This window comes from Gekko japonicus, unplaced genomic scaffold (assembly GCF_001447785.1).
Source record: "Gekko japonicus isolate JY-2015 unplaced genomic scaffold, Gekko_japonicus_V1.1 scaffold984, whole genome shotgun sequence".
Classification (NCBI taxonomy): Eukaryota; Metazoa; Chordata; class Lepidosauria; order Squamata; family Gekkonidae; genus Gekko; species Gekko japonicus.
The window spans coordinates 640,621-666,494 of NW_015176001.1; the positions used below are offsets into that span (position 1 = coordinate 640,621).

The 25,874-nt window shown below is 46.1% G+C and overlaps 1 protein-coding gene across 1 annotated transcript in view; it reads left to right on the forward strand.

Annotated features, from left to right (window-relative positions):
- The window catches only part of ATP7A (ATPase, Cu++ transporting, alpha polypeptide), a gene marked incomplete at its 5' end in the record, with an annotated part of 44,898 nt that overhangs the window by 12,494 nt on the left and 6,530 nt on the right, over positions 1 to 25,874 (forward strand). Inside the window, 19 exon segments of the mRNA XM_015426441.1 lie at positions 124 to 348; positions 6,675 to 6,838; positions 8,369 to 8,530; positions 8,935 to 9,011; positions 9,345 to 9,570; positions 11,843 to 12,076; positions 13,793 to 13,884; positions 14,254 to 14,381; positions 15,486 to 15,603; positions 15,605 to 15,635; positions 15,999 to 16,133; positions 17,946 to 18,140; positions 18,287 to 18,469; positions 19,235 to 19,445; positions 21,080 to 21,226; positions 21,733 to 21,875; positions 23,286 to 23,489; positions 23,973 to 24,090; positions 24,599 to 24,701. Of these exon segments, the coding sequence (XP_015281927.1) occupies positions 124 to 348; positions 6,675 to 6,838; positions 8,369 to 8,530; positions 8,935 to 9,011; positions 9,345 to 9,570; positions 11,843 to 12,076; positions 13,793 to 13,884; positions 14,254 to 14,381; positions 15,486 to 15,603; positions 15,605 to 15,635; positions 15,999 to 16,133; positions 17,946 to 18,140; positions 18,287 to 18,469; positions 19,235 to 19,445; positions 21,080 to 21,226; positions 21,733 to 21,875; positions 23,286 to 23,489; positions 23,973 to 24,090; positions 24,599 to 24,701 (2,896 nt within the window).

Below are 25,874 nucleotides of genomic sequence, written 5' to 3' on the forward strand. Positions count from 1 at the left end.
ATGTGTTCTGACAGAATTACTTTAGTTCTGCTTTTGTTATCATCGTTGTTAGTGAACCTGTTGTATTTAATGCCTCTAGCAGCTGCAGTAAATGTCAGGCTGATGGCTGTTTCCTGTTCCCAGTGCCAGCCACCTCAGACTCCATCGCAATACAAGCACAGGCCTCGCAGGAGAAGCTAGCAGAGTCTCAGGATAATAAATTCTCCAGTGTGGAACTTCGCTCCAGGCTGTCACCAGCTCACAACAAGCAGGAACCAAAGGAGCCATCCAAGTGTTACATTCAGGTCACTGGCATGACGTGTGCTTCGTGTGTGGCAAACATTGAGCGGAACCTGAAGAGAGAAAATGGTGAGATGTTTGCCGGGTTGTTTGCCCTCCCCAAAAGAATTTTGCTTAAGGCGGTTTTCAGTAAGAGCGTAAAATATAATTAAAAAGCATTTACAAATTGTTCAAGTGGTTAAGACGCTGAACTGCGGGCTGTGGAAGGTCAGTAGTTCAGCAGTTCGAGACCCGAGTGTGCCGCATGACAGAGTGAGCTCCCGTCTCTAGTTCCAGCTCCTGCCAACCTAGCAGTTCGGAAGCAAGAAATTGCAAGTAGATAAATAGGTACCACTTCGGTGGGAAGGTAACAGCGTTCCGTGCGCCTTGGTGTTTAGTCATGCCGGCCACATGACCACGGAAACGTCTTCGGACAGCGCTGGCCCTTTGGCTTTGAAACGGAGATGAGCACCGCAACCCTAGAGTCGGACTCGACTGGCTTTCGAGCAAGGGAACCTTTACCTTTACCTAGGCCAGGATAGTCCGGTCTTGCCAGATCTCGGAAGTTAAGCAGGGTTGGCCCTGGCTAGTATTTGGGGCGGGGGATGGACCTCCAAGGAAGTCCAGGATCTTGACACAGAGTCAGGCAATGGCAAACCACCCCTGAACATCTCTTGCGTTGAAAACACCATGGGGTCTCCATGAGTCAGCTGTGACTTAACAGCAAAAGCAACAACGAAGAGGTGATTAGCTGAACATTTAAACTGAGGTGGTTGTTGTTGTTGTTCAGTCGCACAGTCGAGTCCGACTCTTCGCGACCCCATGGACTAGCTCCCGCCAGGCCCTCCTGTCTTCCGCCGTCCTCTGAAGTTGGCTCAACTTCATGTTTGTTGCATCGATGACACTGTCTAACCATCTCATCCTTTGCCGTCCCCGTCTTCTTTGACCTTCAATCTTTCCCAGCATCAGGGTCTTCTCCAGTGAGTGCTCCCTTCTCATTTGGTGGTCAAAGTATTTGAGCTTCAGTTTCATTATCTGGCCTTCCAGGGAACAGTCAGGGTTGATTTCTTTTAGGATTGACTGATTTGATCTTCTTGCAGTCCAAGGGACTCTCAAGAGTCTTCTCCAGCACCATAGTTCAAAAGAATCTATTCTTCAGCGCTCGGCCTTCCTTATAGGCCAACTCTCGCAGCCATACAGGACTACTGGGAATACCATTGCTTTGACCATGCGGACTTTTGTTGGCAGGGTGATGTCTCTACTTTTTATCATGCTGTTGAGGTTTGCCATCGCTTTCCTCCCAAGGAGCAGGCGTCTTTTAATTTCATGGCTGCTGTCACAGTCTGCGGTGATCTGGGATCCCAGGAATGTGAAGTCTGTCACTACTTCCACGACTTCCCCTTCTATTTGCCAAGGAGTGATGGGGCCGGATGCCATGATCTTAGTTTTTTTGATGTTGAGCTTCAAGCCCACTTTTGCACTCTCCTCTTTTATCATCAACAAGAGGCTCTTTAGGTCCTCTTCACTTTCTGCCATTAGAGTGGCATACTGGTATTAATTATTTGTAAGCCGCCCTGAGCCGCCTTGGCGGGAGGGCGGGGTAAAAGTTTGATAAATAAATAAATAGCTCAGAAGCAAAAGCAAAATATTGCACAATCTTGAAGCTATAATAGTTGTCTCAATATTTTAAATGCTGAAAGTAGGCTGGTGAATAATTAGCCCTGAATTACTTGAATAAGATTAACATGGCTATGCAGGCATAGTCTCTTGCAAGGTTGCTAACTAGTACCTGTGTACGTGAACAGCTCTTGCTCATTCTGAAAGCTGTTGGTTCAGTTCTAACCCATTCTCAAGTCATTGATTTGTTTGCAGCTTGAAAGGCATTGTGGTTTTGAGAGCCAGTGTGGGGATTAGAGTTTTGGATAGGATCTGGGAGACCTGGGTACGAATCTCCCCTCTTCCAGGGAAGCTCGCTGGGAGGCCTTGGGCCAGTCACACACTCTCAGCCTAACCTGCCCCCCAGGGTGGTGAGAATAAAATAGAGGAGAAGCGTGTAAGCTGTTTTGGGGTCCCCATTGGGGAAAAAGGTGGAGTGAACTGAGTCAGCTGGGCTGGGACAGAGCTGCTGGCGAGGCGGGTGTTAATTTTGCATTTCCTGAACTGCTGGGGAGCATTATCTGAGGTTGCTGTGTGTGAGGGGGAGTGAGTGCTTGGAGCCCACCGGAGAGGGGCTTCTAATTGCTTCTGTCTGTTTTTTATCTGGTTTGTTGCTGAGAGAGGAGGGCCTGTTTGCCTGGGGTTGGTTGCTGGCCCCGCCCTCTACTGTTGCTCTGGCTGTTGGGAGGTGGGGGCTGTGAGCCCTTGAAGTGCCAGGCTCCTCCTCGCCAGAGGCATGAGCAGAAGGGCAAGCTCTGAAGGGCTCTTGTCTGTGGCTCTTGGCCTAGGGATTGGGCCTGGGGACCCCATAAGCAGTCAAGAAAGTTTTACATTGTTTTGTTTTTTTTAATAAAAAAATTATTGGCTCCCCTAAAAAGGGGAGGTATTTCGCTTAAAAGAAGAAATGGGAAGGGTAGACAGTGGGAGAAAGCTGAGTGATATATAGTCTGGTAAATTAAACTGTTAGTAATGTCCAGTTAATCTTCTTGGGCTTCTTCTGTGTGTTGTCAAACTTCTTTTCTTAGTCCGGTCACATGTAATTCTCTGTTAGTATGTTAGTAATGTTCCTTTGAATTTCTGTTAATAAAAAAATCTCTTCTGGGCGCATTCAGAACTGCTTCTTTGCGTGCTGGGTACTTTTACTGTCGCTGACGTGGAGGAGCTTCCTCTGTTGTCTTCTCCTTCCGGCTTGTTCGATCCTCCTTCGGGTTGCTGTTAACACTCTCAGTTCATGCACTATAAATCCTCTTCCTTTCATGCCATTACTGGAGGTCCCCCGCTTTGAGAATGGTATTAATTTCATTTTCGCTTTTATATCCGCTCCCAAACTCTCTACTGGGTCCTCCTCGCAACTGTTGACTTATATAAGCGCTTGCCAGGCACTCCTCGCTGTCACAGTTCAAACTTTTCCGTTTTACAAAACTCCCTTCGGATTCACAGCCATAAACAGTCCAAACATTAAACAGCCGGCTCTCACACACAAGCAAACGCCCAGACGGAAGTCCCTCCCTTCTTCTCCGCTCGCTTTTGCCCAGCTCCGACATCTTTTCTTTTTTGTTTACTTTTAGAAAGTTCTTAAAGTGTGCTCCAAAGAGACAAAACTTTTTCTCGCTTTGTTTCAAATACATCAAAGGAGAACATCACTATCCGCTCAGTCCATTCCCCCCCTCCTTAAGAAAGTTTTACATTGTTGTGCTTGTTACCCCTTTTGGTCAGGTAGCCATTTGGTCAGTTCTCTAAGTTTCAGAGTACATCAACACACCAAGGTATTTCTTGGTGAAAGAATCCACTTGGGAAGTGATGATGAAGGCTCACGGACCATTTCCGGTCACCTGTGAGGAGTGTGCCACATTTGTCATCCTCCCTGAGGACAGGATGGACCACACTTGTCAGAAGTGTGAGTTGATAGGACTCTTAGAGGGGGAGGTTCAAAGCCTGGAGGAAAGGATTACTACCCTCCGTGAGATCAAGGAAGGGGAGGAGCTCGTTAACAGAAGCCTTGATGTCCTGTATAGAGAAGGAGAGACCAGTCAAAGGGAAAACAGTGTGGTAACGAGACTCCTCAGAGCGGTACAGCAAGACCCCAAAGGCATCGAGCAAGATGGCACTCAATGCGGTTAGAACTAAGGAATCAATTCCAGGCCCTTGCAGTGGAGGCAGAGATGGAAACACCACTAGTGGTCCATGTGGGAATCAACGGCATGGATGTGAACACCATTGAAAGTATTAAGGCTGACTATGAAGCTCTCAGGAGGAAGCTGAAGGGAATGAGGGCACAGGTGGTGTTCTCTTTGATCCTTCCTGTCATAAGAAGGGCAATACGACAGGAACAGACGATAATGGAGGTGAACCATTGGCTGCGTTGGTGGTGTTGGCAGGAGTGATTTGGATTTATGGACCACGGGCTAGGTTTTCTGGATGACAACCTGTATGGCCCCTTCCAACTCTGTGATTCTATGTAAATGAAATAGACAATTCAGTCTACCGATATGTACGTTTAGAGCCAGTTTGGTGTAGTGGTTAAGTGCGTGGACTCTAATCTGGGAGAACCGGGTTTGATTCCCCACTCCTTCACTTGCAGCTGTTGGATGACCTTGGGTAAGCTATGGTTCTGTCACAGCTGTTCTTGAAAGAGCAGTTCTCAAAAGAGCTCTCTCAGCCTCATCCTCCTCACAGGGTGTCTTTTGTGGGGAGGTGAAGGAAAAAGAGTTTATAAGACACTCTGAGACTCCAAGTGGAGGGCGGGGTATAAATCCAATCTCTTCTTCCTCTTCCTCCTCTTCCTCTTCTTCACCTCTGACACGGGCACCTTAAGTACCAGCTTTCCCCAAGTAAGCTTTCCCCAATTTAAAATCTACATCACAGATTCTACTATTTAGCTCCCCAATCCCAGAGGTAAGGCTGGTAATTAGGAGGGCAGGGCCTTTTCTGTAGTGGGAAAGTGCAGTTCCAATTTTATGCCACCGTTGTATTTACTTAAAACATTTTTATCCCACCTTTCCATCCTGTATCTAAACAGCAGTTGAAAACAGGAAGGAGGGGGTCACTGAAGGAAAGCCATATAAAAACGGACCGGTCTTCTCCTGCTAGTGGAAGGTAACTGTAGAAGGGGACAGACCAGTCTCTCTGGGGAGGGAGTATTCCACAGTTTTGGTGCGACAACCAAGAAGGCCTTTTTATTGGATTGTCACTCGGGTTGCCGACCTCCTGGTGGTCGCTGGAGATCTCCTGCTATTACAGTTGATCCCCAGGCAACAACGGGCAGTTCCCCTGGAGAAAACAGCCACTTTGGTAGGTGGGTTCCACTGAAGTCCCACCCCACCCTCCTCAGGCTCCACCCCCCAAAATCTCCAGGTATTTCCCCTCATTGTCACGCATCTAGTCTCATATGATGGGTTACCGAAAGCAAAACTCCTAGTTAGGCTGTGGGCTTGTTTGGGCCTTTAAAGCCATAAGTGGTCCAGGGCCAAAATATCTGCCTTCTGCTGTCGGGATCGATGCCCGCCCTCAGAGGGAGCAAAGCCTCCAGGGAACATTGGAGGGTGCTCGGGAGCCGCACGGGAAGCCCAGGCAGTGGCACTTGATTCAGGAGAGGATTCGTTTGGCTCCATCAGGGCTTGGAGTCAGGCAAAGAGAAGTTCTTTCCCCCAGGACAGCTGGTTTATTAAAAGAAGGGGACCTGCCAGGGCTGGGAGTGAAAATCTCACCCACCCAGTCAGGCTTGCCCCCTGTTTCTTCTCCTCTTGCTCCAACCCCACTTCCCTCCCTCTTTTTCTTCTTTGTCGGGCTTCTCGCTGCCTGCTCGTTCCCCCCCCCTCTGCATGCTTCCTCCTGCCCCTGCTGACTTTTGCGCTGTTTCTCTTCCCACCTTGTTTCTTGCTCTCTCCCCCAACTGCACTGTCTCTCCTCCCTCCCCCTCCCTTCTTCCTCTTCCTTCCCACCCTTTCCACGGCTGCCATGTTTTTCTGGCCTGGCAAATCATCACCTGGTGATAGGGAATGCCTCATCATGATTGGCTTCCTGGGCAAATTTTGGCTGTGAGGTAACTGTCCTGTCATGCACAGGCCGAGGTTGTCTTGTGTAGTTTTGTTTTCTACCCCTTTAACGTTTTGCGTTTTTCTGCAGATCTGAGTCTGCAGAAGTATCTGTCAATGCCATGTATCCCCCCCCTGCAGACTTTTTTATCTGCACGAGGGCCTTGCTTGTCTGATGGATGCCATATATTTCTGCTGATTGAAGTTGTTACTGTTTATATGTTCTATTTACAGCCGTAGGTATATATTTATTTATTTATTTTAAAAGGTTTCATCTCACTTTTCTTCTAAAATGTACTCATTGCAGCTTACAAAAAGAATTAAAAACAAATCAGTTTTCAATATATATGAGAATTATAAAAATCCATAATAACCGGATTAAGAATAAAAAGCCAATAAAGAGCAGAATTGCCCTCAATTTGCTCTCCTAAAAAGTGCTCTCTTTCACCTTCATAAAAAATTAAGATGGTAGATGCCTTCCAAGCAGACTGTTCTGTGAGGCTGTTCCATAGGAAAAAGCCCCCGATGAGGCACTGGCAGTTTTGACCTGCAGATCGGCACGGATAAAAGACTCTGCCAGGAAGAGTGGAGGTGCCCCAAGGGTTCATGACGTGGAAGGCAGGATATAAATACTTCTAAACACATTTATCTGGTTCGCTCTGTCCATCGCACATTGCCGCCATCAGTTCTTCCATAAATTTTGCACTGTTGCGTTTTTGTTTCTAGGCGTCCACTCTGTCCTTGTGGCACTGATGGCGGGCAAAGCAGAAGTGAGATATGATCCTTCCATCATCCAGCCATCATCCGTGGCAGAGTTGATTCGAGAGCTGGGATTTGGAGCTACAGTTTTGGAGAACTACGATGAAGGAGATGGCGTCCTGGAACTTGTAGTAAGCAGATTATTGTAACAAAAACAAATCCATCACCAGTTGCATTTTTTGTAATTCAGGTTTCTAGCAAGCTTTTTTGTGCACATACAGGTATTAAAGGCAGGTAGCTTTAGGCAAATAGGTTATTGGTTCAGATCCCTTTTTTGTTAGGTTGGAAACCTGTGGGGGATGGATGCAGAGTCTGTTCTTGTGCAGGTTTGTACTGAAGCAGGTCCCATTGGCTTCCGTGGAGCCGACTCTCAAGTGTGCCCACAGTCCATTTCATTTTGTTGTAAACAGAGAAATGGCCTCACTTGGTTTGCCTTACAGCATTGTTTTAAGAGCACTTCTGAATTTCAAAGGAGACCAGATTATCTCTTTTGAGGCTTCTGCTTCCAAGGCCATTAGAATCTTTTTCATAGGAATGCCTAACATACTTGGAGTCCTTTTGCCTGTTGCTAAGACAGAGGTTCTCTTTACTCACACATCAGCTCCCCCCCCCAGCGCCTCCTTTTCTTGCCAGAGAAGAAGAAGAGATTGGATTTATACCCCATGGCCCTTCACTGCCCAAAGGTGTCTCAGAGCGGCTTACAAACTCCTTCCTCTTCCCCTCCCCACAACAGACACCCTGTGAGGTGGGTGGGGCTGAGAGAGCTCTGACAGAAACGGCTCTTTTTCAAGAACAGCTGTGCAGGAACTACGGCTTGCCCAAGGTCATCCAGCCCAGGTGCAAGTGGAGGAGTGGGGAATCAAACCCGGCTCTCCCAGATTAGAGTCCGCGCACTTAACCACTAGAGTTTTACACCTGCAGCTTCCAGAGCAAATAACCTCTTTCTACAACATGGGATTGGAAGTTCGATTGATAGGGCCTAATTTCTGGTGCCCTGCAGCTGTTTTGGTACTTGAAAAGGAAGGGGATGGGGTGGGGAGTGCCTCCTCTCGCTGTGCAGCGGATCAGGCCCTCGCAGAATTTTTAATGCACCTATTTTAGGCTTTAAAATGGTGGTTGCCTCCCTGTCACATGTGGTTTAACCCACAGTAGTGGAGCCTTGTTTTCTCACTCGAGAGACTGTGGGAATTAGTGGCATCAGTGATACTGGGGAAATAACATAGGCAGAAGTGTGCGCTGGTTGTCCCTAAATTCCAGCTTGTCCTCAGGAAATGTGTACACGATGGGTGTGCCAGCTAGTCTAGCTATGTAGAATGTGCAAGTATACCTTTCCCTGTTCTGTTAACACACTTCATATTGAGTAGAAGATCAACAGTGCTCTCTGTTGGCCAGCTGGGTATAAATCCCTGAAGCATGTATCTGTTTATATTCCTGTATTTCTTATATATATGCTACTCTTCTACTGCAGTGCATGAGGCAGTATATAAATTGAAACAGTACAATAAAACAGCTGTGTGTTCAAAACTGTGAAGTCAGCAGCACAAGCCGTCTTTATTTTGGAACATGGCCATCTCTGTTTTCTCAGTTTGACTATTAATGCTTGTAAAATTATTCATCAAGGCACTCTGTTCAGCAAACAATAAAAAGTGTGTTGTTCACAGGTGAGAGGAATGTCATGTGCCTCGTGCGTTCATAAAATAGAGTCCACGCTTATGAAAAAGAAAGGAGTTTTGTACGTCTCGGTGGCTCTTGCAACCAACAAAGCCCATATTAAGTATGATCCTGAGATTGTTGGCCCCCGGGATATTTTACAGATCATAGAGGTAAGTTGTCTTGTGAGTGGATTTCGAGAGCATACGAAAAACAAAATTAACTGGGAGGGGTGAACTCCCCAGGAAGAAATGCAGCTTTGGGCAGTGGCCCGAGCAGGAGATGCAGAGCTGGTTGGGCCTCGCGTGGGCATGGAAGGTGCATCATGAAGGCAAACGGGACCCCGTGAGCACATCATACTCGGATGCTCCAGTACAAGTGAAAGTCCAAAGCGTCTTTAATGTTCTGACTTTGACATTTGCAACTCTTTTACCAAATACCTAAACTTTTGAATTTCTTTTCTGACAGAATATTTCTTTTTTCCTGTGCCCAGCCCATGTACCGCCTCAGTTTTCAAGGTGAGGTATTTTGAGTATCTCTGGTGTACTAAAATACTTTATTTGTCGTCTTCTTCTAGAGTTTAGGGTTTACTGCTTCGCTAGTAAAGAAGGACAGATCTGCCAGTCACTTAGATCACAAACAAGAAATAAGGCAGTAAGTATTTTTATCCTTGTTTTGATCTCATAAGAATTAAACCTGAAGGTTATTTTAAAATGTTGCTAGTAAATAGTTTTGTAGATACAGCCGTCGTCTTCAAGACCTGATGTCCTTGTAGGGGGGCAGCATTACATTTTGTTTGATCTTCTCCAGCAGTGGGTTTGTGGGTGTGGCCCTCAGCCCCAGTCCAGATTGGGCCAGCGTGGCATCTTAAGTGGCTCCTGGTAGATGGCCCCGATCTGTACCAGAAACCACAGTCTTATTTTTCAAGCGTTGAATGATTTCTCACAGTGTGATGACTTTTTCGCACATCTTCTTTTGTGTCTTAAGATGGAAGCGGTCTTTTGTCATCAGCCTGATTTTCTGCATCCCTGTAATGGGGCTCATGATTTATATGATGGTAATGGACAGTCACTTGTCAGCTATGCACAAGCAAACAAACATGACCCACGAGGAAATAGAAGCATATCACTCATCTATGTTCCTGGAGCGCCAGATCTGTCCTGGATTGTCAGTGATGAATTTGCTTTCCTTTTTACTGTGTGTCCCTGTGCAGGCAAGTACAGTGTGCTCAACGGTCATACTTAAATAACCTGTCTGCAGACTGTGCTCTGCTTAAGAAATCAGAATCCCTTTTGAATGATACTGCTATGAGGCTGTTTGCCTAGCTTCAGTCCATCTATAAATCCCTTTTGGATCAATCAGCATGCCAGCAAAAGGGTTTGAATCAAAACCCTGAGTTATATGCCTGCCTTCATTCTATCATTCCGCCGCCTAGAAAATGGCAGTGAGTACTTAATCCCATATTCTTCCCCCTCTCCATAGAAAACTGAAAACAGCAATGCATGTTTGTTTCCAGTACTGGATTTGTTCCTTTCTAAAATGTATATGCCCTGCACTTTTACTATTTTAAAAAATTCCCAGAGGTTACAGCAGTAAGAATAAACACTTGCTCTGTCATAGAAGAAGTTAGCGGCGGTGGCGGCGGCAGCGTAGGGCTGTCTTTGTAGCTGCTTCTGAGTGAAAAGGAGCCTCTCCGGGAGGGGCCAGTCATCCTGCTGGAGGGGAGGGAGCTTGCTTTTCTGCATTACAGTGAAAGAACTGGCAGGAATGGGGGGGGGGTCTGCACTTTCAGTGCCATCCTCTGTAGAGACACGCCACTCTTAAACCTGCTGGTTTCAGTGGGTTTAGGCTGCAGTAACCGCATACAGTTGGACAATTAATCTTTGTTTGGGTTGTCTCTCCTTTGAAAACTTTTTGTTGTTGCTGCTCTTCCTATGCTTTGCTTTCTTGAGGCTGGGCTGCAGTGGGATTTTCATTTTTTATATATAAACAGTTTTATTTTTTATACAAGACAAACAAAAAAGAAAGAAACAGACAGACAGACAAAAATTTGGGGATTCCATTTACAACATTATTTGTCTGTTAAGTTACCTCATACATTGTCTTATTATATTTTTTATTTTTCCACCATATATTTTTGAATAAATCTTTGCTCATAACTAAAAAATTATAGTTCATGTCTTCTTCTGATTCGGTTGTATGTCCATATGTTTTATTGATTATATTCTTCGATCCATTTATAAAACCTTGTCCAAGTATTCTCGAAGTTTCCTTCATTTTGTCCTCTCAAAATTAAAATTAATTTGTCCATCTCTGCTGTTTCCGGTATTTTATTCATAATTTTTTCTTTTGAAGGTACCTCATTTTTCTCCAATATTTGGCATATAATATTCTTGCAGCTGTCAGTACATGTATAATAAGATAGGAATCTTACTTTGTATAATTATCAGGTAATATATTCAATAAAAACAATTCTGGAATATAGGGTATAGTACATTTTAACATTTTTGTAACAATTCATGAATTCAAGACCAATATTTTTTAACTCTATCACAGGTCCACCACATATGAAAAAAGAACCAACTTTTTTTGGCATTTCCAACAGTCATTAGGTAGTTCAGGATAATTTACCTGGAGTAATATACCATCTATAAAACATTTTATAAATAATTTCTTTATATGAAGTTGCTTTAGTGATTTTTACATTTGTTTTCCAAACCTGTGACCAATATTATGGCCCAAATATTGTGCCCATTGGACCATAGAATTTTTAACTATTTCATTGTGTTTTATTTTCTAACATTATTACATATAGTTTCTTAATTTCTCATCAGTATACAACAATATCTTGTCTATTTCTGTCATTTTTAGTAGAAACCTATTTGCTTATCTTTAACATATCTTGATTCTATTTGAACTCTTTCTCACCAACCTACGTTGGATTCTTTTTAAAAAGATTTTCTGTTGGTTTTAATTTATTTTTATTGTCCAGCAAGTCTTCGTATCTTAACAGTGCATTTTTTGAAACAAATTTGGGTTTGTAAGTGCTTCTGGTGGTGAAACCCATTTTGGTAATTTGATCCTTAATTTGTATAAGTTTTTCTGTCTTTTGTTTTCTAATATGTGCAGTTTCTCTAATTATCAAGCCTCTGGCATAAGCCTTAAGTGCATCCCATACCACTCTAATAGAAATATCTGGCTGAATATTTTGTTTAAAGAACATTTGAAAATCTTTTTTAGTCTCTGTTACAAATTTTTCATTGGGCTGCAGTGGGATTTTCTCATCACTGTGCCACCAGTTGAGTGAGAAGCGAGCCACGTCCCCCAGTGGCCTCTCATGGCTGAACCCAATAGGAGAAAGGCTGTTCACAAATTCTCCAGTCAAATTCACTGTGATTTGCATGATAGCTTTGGCCAGTTGCATGCGCCCTGAGGCTCTGCCTTCAGCAGTGGAATGTCATTGTTGCTGTTGGTTCTCCTCACAGTTGTTTGGAGGCTGGCATTTCTACATCCAAGCCTACAGAGCCCTGAAGCATCGGGCTGCCAATATGGACGTCCTGATCGTTTTGGCAACCACCATTGCCTTTGTGTACTCCTTGGTGGTCCTTCTAGTTGCCATGGGTGAGAAGGCAAAGGTCAATCCAGTGACCTTCTTTGACACACCGCCAATGCTCTTCGTGTTCATTGCGCTGGGGCGGTGGCTGGAGCACGTGGCAAAGGTAAGCAGGAAAGGCGGCTGCTCATGGATCTGATGCAGACCTCTCAAAGCTTTCCGGGCTCATTTAACTGGGGCTTCCTCCTAGCAGTTCAGCTAGTTACATGACGCTTTTAGCCGACAGCATGCGCGGATTAAGGTTCAGACATTAAATGACAAATGAACTTTCATTAATGATAGGGCAATTGGGGGCGAAAATCAGCCCACCATACTCAGATATCCTTCATCCCTTAACTCAACTTCAGGGCATGATTGAATCATCTTTGTCAGGTTGCTTCCCGACTGGTCTAAATTCTGAGTGCCACAAAAAATTGAGATTTAGACTGGCAGGCATTGAGGTGCCTGGATCCTGTTACCCTTGACCAGGCCTGCTGCAGCATCCTCTCCTGCCTCATGCCAGGTATTCAGGTGTTCCTGTCCAAGAAGCCAAGATTAATCGAATTGGCATTTAAGAAGGGGAGGGGCCGTGGTTCAGTGGTGGAGCATCTCCTTGGCATGCAGAAGGTCCCTGGTTCAGTCTCTGGCATCTCCAGTTAAAAGGATCAGGTAGTAGGTGGTGTGAAAGAGCTCTCTGCCGGAGACCCTGGAGAGCTGCTGCCAGTCTCAGTAGACAGTACTGACTTTGATGGACCGGGGGGGGGGGTCTGATTCAGTGTTAGGCAGCTTCATAGCTTCAAGGAGCTCTGGGAAAACTATTAAAACCATGTTTTTTTACTATTGGAGGATGGGTGGGGGAGAGGAGGAACTCCTCAGTCTAGAACTTCTCCAGCAGTTAAAATCTTTCAGGAGACCTGGTATACCACGTTTGTCTGTTTCCCTGATTGTATTTAATTTTCCATCCGAGTTCTGGGATAAAAAAGGAAGTCCTAGAGGAGGACCTAAAAGGCACATGGCTCACATCACTGCTGTCAATTGCTCTTTCAATCCTAATTCAATCCATCCTTGCTGAAGTTACCCTGATTAATTTTTATAAACCTCCCCAATTTTGTAATAAGGACACCGCCTTCTGAACCCACTTAGAGTCTTTTTATTCACAGGTTTTTGTAGCCACTGACTTAAATGCTCAGTTAGGTACTTTTTGTGAGCTTCTGCCCAACTCTTAAGTGGTAACAATTTGATTTTCATTACCCACCTTTCCTGGTGGGAAACAGATTTTCAAGGACCAGATAATAAATTTTGCAGGTTCCTTACTGATCCAGTTTGCTGCCAGATTTGGATTAACTGTAATCAATGGGAACAGTAGTTTTGACCCTAGGGAAGATTTTGTTTATCAGCTCCCAAATTCAAGCCCAATAGCCTGTTTAAATATTCCTCCCATTAGAGCTTTGAAAGATGCAATGACTTCTGTTGATTCTAGGGATTGTCTTGAGCTATTTAACTGCCTGATACAGGAGCTGCTGGTAGGAATCCAAGGGCACAGAGTCATACCATTTTAAGTGAAACAGAAGTCACTTGGAACATGTATTCACTGCCCTGGAAATAAATGCCTTGGGATGCATGCTGCCACCAAACCTGAGAGCATGTGTCTGTCTTTACCCCCAAGTAAAGAACAGGAAAAAGCACTGTGTTTGCTTATAACTTAATTAAAAATCTCTTTCCTGGCTAGGCTGCATTTAATAGTTTTTATGTGTAACTTCATAGTTTGCAGTGACACTTAAATACTGCTTAAATATAAAGTGCACCTCTGTTTTGTGTTTGTGCGTGTGTGTTTTTGTTTTAGGGTAAAACATCAGAAGCCCTTGCAAAATTAATTTCACTACAAGCAACAGAAGCTACTATTGTTACCTTAGGCCCAGACAACAGCCTTGTGAGGTATTATGCTTTGACCTTTTAAATTAAGGAATGAAGGAAGGTTAATGCAGCATGTTATGTGCTTATTTACTTTTGTATGTAGCACGCAGTTCCTGGTGAGATAACATAGAAGACAGGTCCCCGCCCTGGTCAGCTTGCAGTCTAAACTGTGGGGGGAGAAAACAAAGAGAGGGGGAGGCACAGATAGCAATTGCGTAAGCATGGGCTTAATTTCAGCTGGGTGAACAGAACTAATAAATCAGGCCAAAAGTTTCATGGCAGAGGTGGGTATCAGAGAGAGACAGCATAACACAGTGTGCAGAAATGAGCAATATTGAAATGCCTTGCTGAAATCATTAGCTGGATTCTATTTTTACATTGTTTTCTCAGTGAAGAGCAAGTTGACGTAGAACTGGTCCAGCGCGGTGACATTGTCAAAGTGGTCCCAGGAGGCAAATTCCCAGTAGACGGCCGTGTCATTGAAGGGCACTCCATGGTGGATGAATCACTCATCACAGGCAAGCGGACTGGCGTTATGTTTGTTCCCAGGAGCATAGAGAAGATGGCTGGCTCTTGTGTAGCGTGGAGGTTTGTGTGTTAGGATTTGGGAGAGACGGGGAAATGCACACATTTCAAGAAATGCCCCAGTCGGGGAGACATGATAGTGGTTTATTAAATAGTCACAGGGTAGAGTGGACAGAAATATTTTTCTCTCTGTCTCCCAAAATACTAGAGCTCAAGGCCATCGAACGAACATGATGGGCAGTGGATTCAAGACACACACACACACACAAACAAAAATACTTCTTTACACATAGAATGATTAAAATCTGGAATTTACTGCCAGAGGATGTAGTGATGGCCACAGGCACAGGCAGCTTTAAAAGAGGATGAGGCAGATTCATGGTAAAAGGTAAAGGTTCCCTTGCTCGAAAGCCAGTCGAATCCGACTCTAGGGTTGCAGTGCTCATCTCCATTTCAAAGCCGAAGAGCCAGCACTGTCCGAAGACGTTTCCTTGGTCATGTGGCCGGCATGACTAAACACCAAGCCGCACGGAACGCTGTTCCCTTCCCACCGAAGTGGTACCTATTTATCTACTTGCAATTTCTTGCTTTCGAACTGCTAGGTTGGCAGGAGCTGGAACTAGAGACGGGAGCTCACTCGGGTCTCGAACTGCTGAACTACCGACCTTCCACAGCCTGCAGTTCAGCGTCTTAACCACTTGAGCCACCGCAGCTCCAGATTCATGGAGGATATGGCAATTTAGCCATGGTGTCTAAAGGGAATCTCCATGTTCACAGGCAGTCAGCCTCTGAATCCCAGTGCCAGGAAGCCACATCACAGGAAGGTCTTGACCTCTGTGCCCTGTTGTTGGCCCTCCAGAGGAACTGGCTGGCTACTGTGTGAGGCAGGATGCTGGACTAGGTAGACCACTGGTCTGACCCAGCAGGGCTCTTCTGATGTTCTTATAAAGGCCTCGGCCTCTCTGCCCTGTTGTTGGCCCTCCAGAGGAACTGGCTGGCCCCTGTGTGAGGCAGGATGCGGGACTAGATAGACCACTGGTCTGATCCAGTGGGTCATGTTGTTTACTCACATTTTTCTGGCCTTCTGTTTTATCCAGGCGAAGCAATGCCTGTGGCTAAAAAACCTGGCAGTACAGTCATTGCAGGTTCCATTAATCAGAATGGGTCCCTGCTGATTTCTGCAACTCATGTTGGAGCTGATACGACTCTTTACCAGAAAAGTTGTGGAAGAAGCACAGACCTCAAAGGTACTTTCAGTAAGCGACAGTAATGAACGAGGAAGTAAAGTTCCCATCTCATTTTTTGTCATGATTCAGTGCAGCAACCATGTGGCTTAATTTTTAACTGTGTGTTTAATTCTCACTGGCATCAGTGCATACTTAATTACTATACCAAGTCCTTTGGGTTGGGAGGCTTAACCACTTGATCATACTGCTTGGTATGCCAGCAGCAGATCAATTCAGATTAGGTGCATCGAGTCCTGTTACAGCAAAGCTTACATAAGATCTAAATAAAAATCACTCATCTGCAGAAAGAGACCCCCAGAACTCCTCACTCCACAAAGAGGACGTACAGGAATGGATTACATCTTCTTTTTCTCCTCTTCTTAGGCCCCGATTCAGCAGTTTGCGGACAAACTTAGTGGCTACTTTGTTCCTTTTATCGTTGGTGTTTCCGTGGTTACACTTTTTGCCTGGATAGTGATTGGGTTTGTCGATTTTGAAATTGTGGAAACCTATTTTCCTGTAAGTGGCTATTAGTTATTATTCTGAAATGTGTGTGGGAACGGGGAGTTTTTTGTGGCAGAGATCTGTTTAATTGCAGGTTGCTTGGCTTGAATATTTTTCGTATCTACTGTACAGTCTCTGTAGGCCTTCAGTACTCGTCTGTATTATGGTAGCAGCAAATGTCGTAGAACATGTGAGATAACTTTCAGACATAGGAAGCAGAATTGCTCCTCTTTTCCATCTGTGTGCTTTTAAGGCGCAGACAATTTTCCCTGTGCTATCAGCCAGTGATCCAGTTTTCGTGAAAGGTATCCTGTAAGTGCTTTCTTATCCAGCACTTGAATATCCAGAATGCTTGGTGAACTGGCATCCCCCGGAGGGCAAGCTCCCCCCCCCCTCCCCCCCACTGTGTCCCGTGCCTTCAGGCGTGTGCTCTCAGCCTCCCTCTCCGGCCATATGGTGGGCAGGGATGCATCCCGCCATTATTGGGCTTCTGACAGCCTTCGCTGCCAGCTGATGCTGTTTTTGAGTGCCTTCTCCTCCTCAGCCTCCCTCAGGCTGCTGGGAGCCAGCACGGCCAGAGGGCTACTCCTGAGCCACTGCGGCCCACTTGCCTGTCTGTGCCCTGCCGGGGATGGCAGCTGTCACCAGGGTGGTGTTCTCAATGGGGTGGAGCTTGGTTGCTCAGTTTTTCTTCCCAGTAGAGAGCAGGGCAGTACAGTAAGCTTAAACATCCATGTCATCTGCGGAACAGCAGCCTCCTTTATCCATGAGTGTATTTAAAAATGCAAAGAAGGCATCTGTACCGGCAGTGATGTTCTTAGTGGTTGAACTTCCTTTCTGCTTTTGACCAGGTTTTTATAAGTGTGTGTCTTATGTAGTTATTTTCTATGAATGTATAAATGGCATACTCTATAGATTATTCTATATTTATTATTCAATTTATAACCTACTCCCTATCCTCAACAGAGGATTCAGGGTGGTTTGCAGAATACAGAAACATAGCATTAAAATATAGACAATAAAGCTTATAAATATGAATGAATGCAATAAAAACAGATTCTAATTAAAATTCAGACAGTCATCAGTTGTGGAACAAATCTGAATAAACACGGCAACAGCACCACAGCAGTTGCTAATCAAACAATGCAACACTACTGTCTTACAATTCGATGACGTATATTATTTATCTATTACTTATGCCAAAAATCACGAAAATTATCATACAGTTTCCAAAATAGCCTTTCCAAAATCATTATACAACAGCAAACATCAAAAACTTGTAACACAGTGATGAGGAAAAATGTAAGTGTCCAGTTCTCTAAATCATGAGACCAATCCTCATCAGCACTTCACTTTCCACTCCACCATGTCCAAAGTGTAATCAGAGCAACAACGGGCATCCTAGGACTTTATGCATGTTTCCAATTCATCTTCTTCGAGGTTGCTTCACTCTCTTTAATAAAATTAAACCGGAACTGCATGTATCAAATATCACAAAACAAATATAACAGCAAAGCAGATTTCACAGCATGATGACGTCAGTGTATTAAATTAGGGGAACTTACCTAGTGCCCTAGCAATTATCAACATGGCTCTGAGGCCGTCCAAGATTTATTGAACAGCGATCAGGTTCTCTTGCAAATCCCCTGGGATGCCCTTTGTCAGGAGTGGGGAGTGAAGTACGGAGGAGGGCTCGTGCAGGGCCATGGCTACTCTCCCTTCTCCCCCGGGGCCTGGCGTGATGACTCAGTCCAGCCAAGGTGTGTGGTCCAGCTCTCTTAGCCCTGCTCGAATCCTGAGCTGCAACTCTTCTTCTTTTGTCAACAGGGATACAATAAGAGCATTTCCAGGACTGAAGTGGTAATCCGCTTTGCTTTCCAAGCCTCCATTACAGTGCTGTGTATTGCCTGTCCTTGTTCATTGGGACTGGCAACCCCGACAGCTGTGATGGTGGGTACTGGTGTTGGAGCACAAAATGGCATCTTGATCAAAGGTGGAGAGCCACTAGAGATGGCGCACAAGGTAAGAAATTTGGTGTGGGAGGCATGTTTTGGTTCAGCCAAAAATTAATGTCGCAATCTGTTCAGAAATACATCGGTCTCATCCTCAGTCCAAACTACATGTGCTTGACCTTTAAGTAATGAATGCTGTGTTGTCCCGTCTTGCAGGTTAAAGTGGTGGTCTTCGATAAGACAGGGACTATCACTCATGGAACTCCAGTGGTCATGCAGGTCAAGATCCTTGTGGAGAGTAACCGGATGCCTCGCACCAAGATTTTGGCATTAATAGGGACTGCAGAGAGCAGCAGTGAGCACCCACTGGGAACAGCTGTAACAAAACACTGCAAACAGGTAGAGTGGTAAATCGATGGCATCCTTAAGATTTTGAGGGCAGGTAAGGAAGACAGCTTGTCAAGTGGTGACCTACTATGGTGAGCAAACAGTTGCAAGAAGATTTATATCTCTGCCTGGTCCAACTTGATTCATGGGAGAGGGGACCTCTGGGCCTAAGCCAGGCATGAGCAGATCTTTTCTCATAAAAGCTGCCTTCTGGATCTCTGTCCCCACTTGAAGGCTGTGGCTTGGAGGAGGTGGCATTCCGCTTCCGGCACCAGCATCCAAGTCAGAGCCCTCGGTAGATGCAGAGGCCATCCTTTCTCCCCCTTGAATTCCTTTCTTTTGGCCACTGTGTGACAGAGTGTTGGACTAGACGGGCCATTGACCTGATCCAACATTGGCTTCTCTTATGTTCTTAATGGCCCTCCAACCATTTTGGGGCTGCATCAGCCTGCTGTCTTATACTTCAGGTCAGTGGCAAATGTTCCCAACAAGCAGTTTAAGGGACAAATGGGGTGGGGGTGGGGGTCTATATCCAGGTAATAATGTGCCTGTCTCTGATCTAGCTTTGGATCCAACCCAGGATGCCTTGCTGAAGTGTTTCTTCATTTGCAGAGTTTATATGTCCGCCATCAGCCTCATACGTTTTTGTGTTTTAGTTCTTCAACTTGCATGATAGCTTTTGATTTGGCCATATTTGTTTGGCAAGATAGCTTTGTTTAGTCAGTTTAGGGTTTCTGAATCCCAGATTAGCACCTGACAACTCCTATTTCTTTTTAGGAATTGGGCACAGACGTTCTTGGCACTTGTACTGATTTCCAGGTAGTCCCAGGCTGTGGCATTAGTTGTAAAGTCACCAATATTGATGCCTTAATACACAGAAGGGAGAGCACTGATGAAAACAATGTCAAAAATGCAGCTCTTGTGGAAATGGAGGAGAAGGTGGAGGAATCTATGCAGCCTGCCTTGATTATTGATGAAGAGTTGCCAAGTAAGTGGCGAAGTATGTGTACAGTAACTGTTTGGTTTTGCTTTCAGTGGTGGCAAAAGTATAGAGGCCCTTCTGTAGCTGGGAGCCTGACTCAGGCTGTGTTGCACCTTTTATCTCTTGAGATATTGACATGCAGCAGGATCCCCATCCTCAGTTTCTATTAGAAATGGCACCTAAATGCCAGACCAAATTACTGCAGTTAATCTTTTCAGTTCATCAGATACACAACCTGTGGTGCGGCAACAGATGAAGTGGACTAGAACCTTGCTGTTGCGTGTACACATACACCGTGCTTTCTTAAGTATGTGGATAGATTCAGGTGGGTAGCCACATTGGTCTGAAGCAACAGAACAAAGTTTGAGTCCGGTGGCACCTTTCGTGTGCGTGCACCTGAACGCTTATATTGGGAATTAAACTTCGTTGGTCTTAAAGGTGCCACTGGACTCAAACTTTGTTCTTAAGGATGTGTAGTTAACTGTTAATTAAATAGCAGCCATCTTCCACCCCAGATCTGAAAACAAGAATCAGAAAGAGGACCCTTTCTCAGCAATGGGCTGTTGACTTCAAAGGATTCTTTAAAATAAAGCCCGGCCATTGCAATGATGCAAGCGTGTTTGCTTCCCACAGAAGCCCCGTGCAGATGGAGAGCGTTCCAGAGGGCAGCCTGGTTGATCTGTAATAGAACAGATAGATTGTTCTTGACGAAGGGGGGGGTGGGGTTGTCTCTCGAAAGCTCATACCCTGGAAATGCAGACGGGGACTGCAGCCATGAAATTAAAAGACGCCTGCTCCTTGGGAGGAAAGCGATGGCAAACCTTGACAGCATAATAAAAAGTAGAGACATCATCCTGCCAACAAAAGTCTGTATGGTAAAAGCAATGGTATTCCCAGTAGCACTGTATGGCTGTGAGAGTTGGGCTATAAGGAAGGCCGAGCGCCGAAGAATAGATTCTTTTGAATTATGGTGCTGGAGAAGACTCTTGAGAGTCCCCTGGACTGTGAGGAGATCAAATCAGTCAATCTTAAAAGAAATCAACCCTGACTGTTCCCTGGAAGGCCAGATAATGAAACTGAAGCGCAAATACTTTGGCCACCCAATGAGAAGGGAGCACTCACTGGGAAAGACTGAAGGTCAAAGAAGAAGGGGAGGACAAAGGATGAGATGGTTAGACAGTGTTATCGATGCAACAAACATGAAATTAGGCAAACTCTGGAGCACGACGGAAGACAGGAGGGCCTGGCATGATGTGGTCCATGGAGATGTGAAGAGTCGGACTCGACTGTGCGACTGAACAACAACAAAAAGGTCCTCCTGGACTCTAATATAGTTGTTCCTCTGCACGTGCAAAACGATATTGTCCGGCTGAAGTCTGGGGTGAATCACACGCAGGCAGTTTCAGACCTCTGGATCCCATTTCCTTCAGCATGAGGTGGTGCAGTTAGCTGAAGAGGCACCACACGATTCTTCGGCTCATATAGCTTTGTTTCAAGTACAGTGATGCACAGGCTGCTCAAATCTGACTAGTGTTTGCCACTAAGAAAGATTCCCAGATGTTTAGTATTCATGGGAAGTTGTACATGTTATTGAATAGATGTCTTGTGTTTAGATAATTGAAGTATTGTTTTCCTTTCAGTGACCTGGAAGTCTCACAAGTATTCTGTTCTTATTGGCAATCGGGAATGGATGGCTAGAAATGGTCTTCTTCTAAAAAAGGAGGTTGATAATGCTATGACCGAACATGAATGCAGAGGCCGTACTGCTGTTCTTGTGGCTGTGGATGGTGAGCTTGTTGTCCCTTGGTCTCTGGGCTGGTTTTGTGCTTTTTGTATTAAAAAGAAGATGAGGAAAGCAGTTGATTTCTGAAAAAGTTATACCAGGAGACAGTTGTGGGTGCTGATGTTTTAATTTGGGGCATGCCACTTGGGGCTATAGAGAGGAAAACAGAGTAACTGAAGGAAACCAAGTATTGTTCTAACAGAGAAGTTCCCTGTGCCTTTCCAAAAGTGGAAGAGAACTATTTATTTTTATTTATTTATTTATCATTAGATTTCTAGCCCGCCCTCCCCGCAAGTGGGCTCAGGGCGGCTCACAAATAGGGCACATATGCCAGTACATAAAAACAAATTTAAAAACAAGATAAAACAATCATTTACAATATTACAAGTGTTCTGGATGTTTCAAATCAGTCTTCATTAAGAGGGTGGTTCAGTGGTATCAGCTCCACGCCACGCTGTAGTTCACTCATCCCAGGGCTAATGGAACTGTCAACGACGTCTGTCTTTCTAGGGGAGCTGTGTGGCTTGGTAGCGATTGCTGATACGGTGAAGCCTGAAGCAGAGCTAGCCGTCCGCACCTTGAAGGCGATGGGCTTGGAGGTGGTTCTGATGACGGGGGACAACAGCAGAACGGCCAAGTCGATTGCTTCCCAGGTAAGCTGCCTCGTCCGGCCAGCAGCGCAGTCGTTAACTTCCTGAAGACTTATGCAGCCTGAAGGTGTGGGTACTCCAGATCAAAATAGCAGATGTGTGTTTTAGTGGTATGTGGTGGTAAATTAGGAAGCAGGTAGGCTTGACATTTGGTCTCCGCTGCCTTAGGCAAATAAAGTTCGGCCCGTAAAATGTAATAGAATTGTAAATCTGTCTGGTTATTCTTTGCATATGTTAATGGCGCCAATGGTTTCTCTGTTTATTAAAAACCACCTGAGTAGTAGATTCATGTGGGCAGCCGTGTTGCTCTGAAGGAGCAGAACGATGTTTGGCTCTAGTGGCACTTTTGAGACCAACAAACTTTTATTCCTGTAATGAGCTTTCGTGTGCACGCGTGTGCCAGAAACAAAATTTTGTTGGTCTTAAAGGTGCCACTAAACTCAAACTTTGTTTTGCTGAGTGGTGTTTTGCCAAACAAAAAATCCAATGACAATCAAAACTTTTTAAATCAAGGAAATGGAAGAAAATCTAACAATAACAATATTGTAAAATTGTCACTGAGCAATAAGGACACAGATTGTATTTGGGTAGCTTTGCAATGAGCAAATTGGGCATAACTAATTGACTGTAATCCCTACTCCTATAAAGGGAGTTTTGTCTGGCATACACCCTATTATTGGCCCTTCTGCCTCACTGTGGTGTTAAGTGTGTTTGTATGTATTTTATTGAAAATATACTTTATTTTAGAACCTGTTCTAGTGTTGAAATGTTTTAACATGTTGATATTTGTCTCCTTTGGAGAACCCCGTTTGGGTGGGAAAGCAGCATAGAAATGTTTTAAATAAATAAAATATATTTGGAAAAGACTTGTGGACTGTCGGATGAGTTTGAAAGAGAAGAAAGTTCCAGAATAAGTTGTTAAATAGAGAAAGGATGAAAATGGGAAAAGCAGGCCTCAAACAATCAGAAAATAATTATAAATATGAGGAAGTGGCAGCTGTTCTGTTACCACAATAGAAGTAAGATGCCATTCTCAAAAGTGGTACCACATCCCTTTTGACAAGAGTGCAGCCAGCCAGTTTAGTGATCCTCAACAAGGTGCCCATTGAGAAGGAGATTCTGATTTACTAGTTGAGGTCTGTCTGTCAGTTTTTTGGAACCATAAAAAAAATTCCAGCAAACTCATTCCCTGAGTACCTCTGCTCAGAATCCAGCCAATGTGTGCCTGGCAGTGTCCTATCACAAATTAATGCGTGTTTGTCTGACATGCTGGGCCCCCAGATGCCTTCTCGCTGCTTTGACTATCGCTCTTGCGTTCAGGCTCTGTCAAGCCAGATGGCCACTCTGAACTCTGTCCTAGCTTTCTTGTACCTTGGGAGTTTTCTGATGGGTCTTGGCCCTTTTGTTTTTTAGGTTGGCATCATGAAGGTGTTTGCAGAAGTTCTTCCTTCCCACAAAGTTGCCAAAGTGAAGCAGCTGCAGGAAGAAGGGAAGCTAGTAGCAATGGTGGGAGATGGCATCAACGACTCCCCTGCCCTGGCCATGGCTAACGTTGGGATTGCGATTGGCACAGGCACGGATGTGGCCATCGAGGCAGCTGATGTTGTTTTGATTAAGGTGAGTGACGGACCCAAGCTTAAGGCTCCATGGAGTGGATGTCCTAAAATGGCTTTTCAGTTATGCCTGAGGAAATTGCTGCTTTCCCCTTTAAAACACCACAAAGCCATTGCCAGGAGAGGATTGGGCCCCTTGTTTCTGATTAGGGGGGCAGGAGTGATTTAGACACACTGGCCTCTTTTACGACTGATACTCTCTGGGTGTATGCAGGGCTTTGGTCTCTGTGCCTGCGCCGAAAGACTGCGGGATGAGGCCTGTCCTCAGAGAGGGGCTGTCTGGAAGCAGGCACTAGTTCCTCTTGGAGGAGGTGACCATAAGCTCTGCAGGGCATGGAGGAGGTGAACCGGTGTGGCGGTAAAGGTTCCTTTTGGGTTAATACTCAGAAGTCACTTCCCAGTGTTTGATTTGCCGTATTTAGTCTTTACAAGCAGCAATGAATCCCATCTGTGACTTAAACCTTTCTTGTAAATGTTTATTTGGCAGGATGATTTGCTGGATGTGGTGGCGAGTATAGATTTATCGAGGAAGACTGTTAAAAGGATACGAATCAACTTTGTCTTTGCGCTCATTTACAATCTCATTGGAGTTCCTATAGCTGCTGGTATGTGGCTTGCAGTGGCCGTCTGCATAATGGTGCCTGTCTTTCCCCCGGCACGTTATTTGGGAGTAGGTATCAGTAGGCCGTTCCTTAGGAAGGAGTGGCGTGAGGGACCCGGAAGCTGCATTCACAGTAACCATGTTCTGCACAGGCTAAGAAACATTAGATACTTATACTGGTGACGGACACCTGGCTTAGATGCTACCTGAAGCAGGGTTGGGTCAAGGGGAGAGTGGGTTTCTCGTTCAAGCATTACAAAATGGAGTGTCTGGTTCTCGCCACACACACTTGTGCCACATCCTTACACCACTGATTCTTACTCAGTTGTACTCTGTCACATACATCCTCCCCACATTTGCCCAGTCAGAATAACTCCCCCACACGACGGCCTGTCTTATATTTGGGTCTCTTCCCTCTGTGGTTTTCCTGCATGAAACACTGCACACTTGCCCTGCCTAATTTCATTAAACAGGCTTCCTTCCTGTGATGCTCCCGTGCTTCTCGCCCGTAGGTGTGTTCCTCCCAGCTGGTTTGGTTCTGCAGCCTTGGATGGGCTCGGCCGCCATGGCGGCCTCTTCTGTCTCCGTCGTGGTGTCCTCTCTTCTGCTGAAATTGTAAGTGTGTATATCAAAAATGAGAGCTCACGGGAGGAGATTGTATAAATATAAAGACACTCCCCTCCCCCAGAATCAGCAACCCGAGCAGCAGCAACACGCGAACACCCCCCACCTGCTTCTGATCCGGCCTGGTTGGACGTGTACTTCCCGGCCCCACTCACCTCTGTCCCGCCCCCCCGCAACTTCCCAGGGGGCTGCCCGGGAGGACTCCCTGGTGGCACACCTCCATGTCCTCCTCCCCAGCCCGCCATCCTTCACCGCCCCGCACTCCCCCCCCCCCGGGCCGGAGGCCCCAGTCCCGAAAGAGCAGCATCGGGGCTTGTTGGGACCCCGAGGAACGCACGCTTGGCAGGCGCTCCAAAGCCCTCAGAGTCTGCAGCAGTTTCCGGAAGCGGCTATCGGGGGAGGTGGTAATGGTGTGGGTCTTGGCCTCCTCGTTCTCCTCCTGCTGCGCGACTGCCCAGTGTGGGTGGCGAGTACAGCAGTCCTCGGCTGGGGAGAGCGGTGGGGGCAAGAGGTCCGCCTCGGGGGGGGGTCTCGCTGCCCACCGCCCGCACGCCCATCTCGGCCGAGCTCCGGCAGCTGATCTGGTAGGCTGAGCCACGGCAGCCAGAGGGTCTGTGCCCTCGAAGCCACGCCACCCCCGGGCTGGGGTCGCGGACGCCAGCGGCCGGCTCGGCCCCCTCAGCCTGGGCCATGGGCACCTGCAGCACGAGCATCCAGAGGCCGAGCGGCCAGAGACTGGCGGCGCGTCTGCTTCGGCCGGCTGGGGACCGGGGGAGGGGCGTCGTGGCACACCCATCCCCGGCCCAGCGCCCCCATGATGGCCTCGCACTCTAGGCGAATGTAGCCTGGGCCATGGGCACCTGCAGCACGAGCATCCAGAGGCCGAGCGGCCAGAGACTGGCGGCGCGTCTGCTTCGGCCGGCTGGGGACCGGGGGAGGGGCGTCGTGGCACACCCATCCCCGGCCCAGCGCCCCCATGATGGCCTCGCACTCTAGGCGAATGTCTGTTCTCCCACTGAGGTGGAGGACATCTCCATGGGTTATTCCCATCGTTCCTTTAGGGAGGCAGGAAATAGTTTTTTCTCCTTCCTGTTGGTGCCTTGGGAATAGCCATGCCCCTCAGTTCTAGTCCTGCCTCTTAGGGAGTAGCAGCTAGGGACAGAG